This window comes from Lathyrus oleraceus, chromosome 1 (assembly GCF_024323335.1).
Source record: "Lathyrus oleraceus cultivar Zhongwan6 chromosome 1, CAAS_Psat_ZW6_1.0, whole genome shotgun sequence".
NCBI classification, from domain to species: Eukaryota; Viridiplantae; Streptophyta; class Magnoliopsida; order Fabales; family Fabaceae; genus Lathyrus; species Lathyrus oleraceus.
The window spans coordinates 99,298,244-99,302,464 of record NC_066579.1 but is presented as its reverse complement, the minus strand read 5'-3'; the positions used below and the strand labels follow the sequence as shown (position 1 = coordinate 99,302,464).

Sequence of the window (4,221 nt, the reverse complement as noted above, 5' to 3'; positions counted from 1 at the left end):
TACTTCTTATTTTATATAAAGATACTTATCTGTATTATGCTATTATGTTATATAATTAAGATAGCATTCTCGTCGGTCCGCTTGTAAGGTAATTTGTTGGTTAAATGTATGTATCTCAACCTCAGACAAATTATTAAGTATTAATTAATATTGCATTAAAAAGAAAATTTATGAATTACTATACAAATTATCATTTATTTATATAAGAAAAATATATTAAAATAAATAAAATAGATAGAGTAATAAATAGTACATGGTAGGATATTTTAAATTTCTTTTAAAAAATTGTAGAAAAAGTAAAGAAAATTGATTTAATATTATTAATTTATACTATATAGATAACTCAGTCTTATACACTTACAATAAGTGATAGCTGAATCATGTCAATCCTAGACTACTTTAGAGGATTATACTAATAACAAAAAAAATAGTTTTGTGATCATAAAATAAGCATACAAGTTCCAACTTAAAGACAAATTGTATCCACTTGATAGTCTATAACTTTCATCTTCAAGTTTTCATCTTCAAATCTCTCTTACTAGCTTTAAATCTCCAGCTACAAGAAATTAACAAGATGAATAATAATATAATTCAACATATATCATATCACTCCTAAAAATATTAACAATTTTAGTGAAAATTGATTAATACAATTTGCTAACCCTTAGACTTCCAAGGCTTATTCCAACCCTTGTACTTTCAAAAGCTTAAAATTTCATGATTGTCATGTCTTGATACAATAATTTATACTAATGACTATTCATGGCATTTTGCCAAAAAAATGTAAGAAAAATTATAACTAAATTGTGTTTATTCTTCAATGTTATTTGTAATAAAATTATTAATTCAGAAAATTTAGATGATTTGGAACGCGAAGCTGCAATTATCTTGTGTTAATTGGAGATGTATTTCTTGTGATACTCTAAAATAAAATAAAACATTTTTATAAGGCATGATTTGCTGAATATTCATTTCATATAATTAAACATGGCATCTCATTAACTCAAATAACATAAACATTCTTATATATGCGTATTTTGTGAAAACATAAATCGAACATAATAATTTGAAAAACATGAATCCCGACCCGATGTCATAATACTAGAGCCTTATTACGAACCAAATATACTAGCTTACTTAAGAGTTCAACATACATAAACATAAAGAAATAAATAATGAAGTGGTCTTCTACATCATCCTTAGTAAAAGTACCGCACTATGACTATTCCTCAGTCTCAACCTAGGGATATCTTGGACATGATTCATATCATAGAAACATAGAAACAAAAGGGTGAGAATACATTATACAAAATATATAATGTATTTGAAAAAAAAGAAACAGTAAAAAAAAGAAGATTGTTGTTGTTTAGGGGAAAAAGACAATCACTGATATATAATATTCATTTTGAAAATTTATTTTACTCTTATAATATTATAGCAATTTGAAGGACCTTCATACAGTAGGAAATATCTTAGGGGAGGTGTAATGTAACTTACTCTTCATGAGGTACAAAAAGATAAAGAAGAATTGGGTTTAGATTGTTCATGGTTCTGGATCAAAGGCTCATGATATCATTTGTTATATCATGAGGAAGAGCATAAAAAACAACACATAAGTGAGAGAGAGAGACACCACATATTCACCCAAAACCTTAAGATTATAGTTGGATGAATTCTCTCACTTATAAATGCTCAACTCTCCATATTTCTAACTAATGTGAGTTTATTACTCACACTACTCACATTTACTACATTTTCAACAGATACAACATTATCTATCCTTACTTGGAGTTGTCCTCTGCATCTACCAAGTCTGACCCATTCGTGTCATACTCACTAGGATCCCTAGTCGTTTCTTTTGGGGAGTTGATTAATATCCTTTCTAGCTACTCAGTGAGAGAGGCCATATTGATCTCCATTGCCTTAGCTTGGTATTTCACTCTTTGGTTGTATTGCAAGGGTTGTGTATCCTCCAGACTGGTCGACGTATATTATTATCTTCTCATTGTGGTTTTTGTGATACTTTAATTTGAGGTGGAATGGAGAGGCCACTATGTTCCATATTATCGCAAAGAGTCTACCTAGAAGGCAATTGTATACACTCTTATAGGGAGTTACCGAGAATTGCAGGCCAACCGTCTCGATATCCCTCCTTTATTCAAAGTGACCATCAACTCCACATGCCCCCGTGAACGAGTTATTGTGTCTTCGTAAGCATGTAGTTCAGATGCCTTGTATGGTCACAACTTCTCTTTTTTCATTCCAAACTTCTCAAAAAGTTTCACGTTCACAATGTTGCCTGAGCTTCCCCTGTTGATGAGGATTTAGATATATCAAAATTGGACATTGCATGTTATCACCATGGAAAGATTTTTTTGGGATTCCACCTACCTTTTCACTATCATGGAACCCGAGAATTGACCTTTCTGATTTCCCGTTAGGGGTTATTCCACCATCTTTGTTGACTACTATTAATTCAACAATCCTCCTCTTCATGGTCCCTTTTGAGGAGTTTTTTACTCTAGGGATACCCCTAGTAATAAAAGTATTGTCATTTCCTCATTCACTCATTTTTTTCTTTGTTGATATTGTCCTTCTTCCCTTAGATATGCTCACAACTTCGATAGTTTTATTAGGGAAATCCTTATCCAATCGAGAAAACAATTTCTTCTTTGGAGACTTATCACATCTTCTAAGACCTTTGTTCTCGTCTCACTCGCCTCTTGTACCTCTGTATCAAGTGTACCCATTGAGCCTCCTCCCTTTTTTTTATTAGCTCTTCAATTACATCCTTTAGGATTAACAACAATACTTCTATTTATCTTTCATGGTTGACTCCCTAAGTTCCTAATTACAGCTTCTTTGAACTCAATGTTCATGCATCTCACCAATTTTTCTCCCTTGACGTGTTTAAAGGAGTGTACGTAGAAAATACGCATTGAGGTCCTCGCTCTCCGTCATCTCTACACCAGCCATTGTCCTTTTCTATAGTCGACTATATCCAGAGTTTCTTGCTCCATATGTCTTCTCATCAACTAGTAACATTCTGACTTCTGACAATTTTTTTTTCACTTGAAATTTTAAAATAAACTTTTATATAATTTTAGGATTATCATTTTATATAGATATAAATTAGAAAAGATATGATGAGAAACTCTTCACTTATCACCGAAGTTGCAAATGCTACTATTGAATATTTTTTATATTTAAGAATAAAATACTAGGATACAATATGGAAAACAATTTTTTTATTCAAATGATTTAATATAAATATAAGTTACATCTTACCTAACATTTTATTTTCTTAGTGTCTTATAATAAATATCACAATGTCAAAAGATAAAATAAAAAACAAAACTAAGCACATATCACAAGTTGCAACTCTAGTTGTTGTCAAACCAAAACTGTTTCTGAAGATTGTCAACTATCTTATTGTCAACTTGAAAAGCCTTTGTAAGAACTTCTGATGAAATTTCTGGATTAGAACCAAATACAGCATTAGCAATTGTGATAACTCCTGGATTCTGACTGCTAAGTCCACCAATGGCAACTGCATTTCCATATCCCACATTCAACTGGAAGTGAATGAGACCAATAGGAAACACAAACACATCTCCTTTGTTAAGTACTTTAGTGATGAGACGATTTTGTGGGTTAGAAGTAACAAAACCAACGTAGAGAGTACCCTCCAAAACTATAAGAATCTCAGTACCTCTTGGATGAGTATGTGGAGGATTTAGTCCCCTAGGTGCAAAGTCAATGCGAGCAAGAGAAATACCAAGAGTGTTTAATCCTAATATCTCATTAACAGTAACTGGTGTCACTTTTGAACCAAGTGAATTCGACGTGTTTCCTTCTTTCACTGAGAAAAAGAAATCATTTGCAGTAGCGAGTTTTGGATCTTTGCAGAATTTTCCATTAACAAACACTGCAAATCAAATATGAGTGATTAAATTGATTTACTGTAATAAAATGTTTATTGTTGATGAACAGAAAAAACATTATTATATATACATACCACCATTCTTTGTGTCATTGATTGCTACACAAAAATCTTGTAGAGGGCTGGGATCAAATGCTAAGGCACAAGATGCTAAGGCCAAGAAGGCTGTTAAAAACAAGTAACTACTCTTCATATTGCTCTCTTTGTTTGTGTATATTTGCTTCTGTATGTTTATGAATGATGAGATTTTGGAGACATAGGAAGAGACTATTTATAAC

The 4,221-nt window shown here is 31.6% G+C and overlaps 1 protein-coding gene across 1 annotated transcript; it reads right to left on the bottom strand.

Moving 5' to 3' along the window:
- Positions 1-3,233: 3,233 nt before the first annotated feature.
- LOC127119238 (putative germin-like protein 2-1) lies at positions 3,234-4,221 on the bottom strand. The gene is made up of 2 exons (XM_051049437.1): positions 4,019-4,221; positions 3,234-3,928 (listed from the first exon to the last, which is right to left on the bottom strand). Exons 1-2 carry the CDS (start codon positions 4,134-4,136, stop codon positions 3,384-3,386), a joined length of 663 nt encoding a protein of 220 aa, XP_050905394.1. The 5' UTR covers positions 4,137-4,221; the 3' UTR covers positions 3,234-3,383.

Excerpts from the sequence above, each read along its gene's own strand:
- LOC127119238 (XM_051049437.1), bottom strand. The coding sequence starts at position 4,136 with ATGAAGAGTAGTTACTTGTTTTTAACAGCCTTCTTGGCCTTAGCATCT. Across the intron at positions 3,929-4,018 it reads CAATGACACAAAGAATGGTG|TGTTTGTTAATGGAAAATTC; the intron begins GTATGTATATAT and ends TTTGATTTGCAG.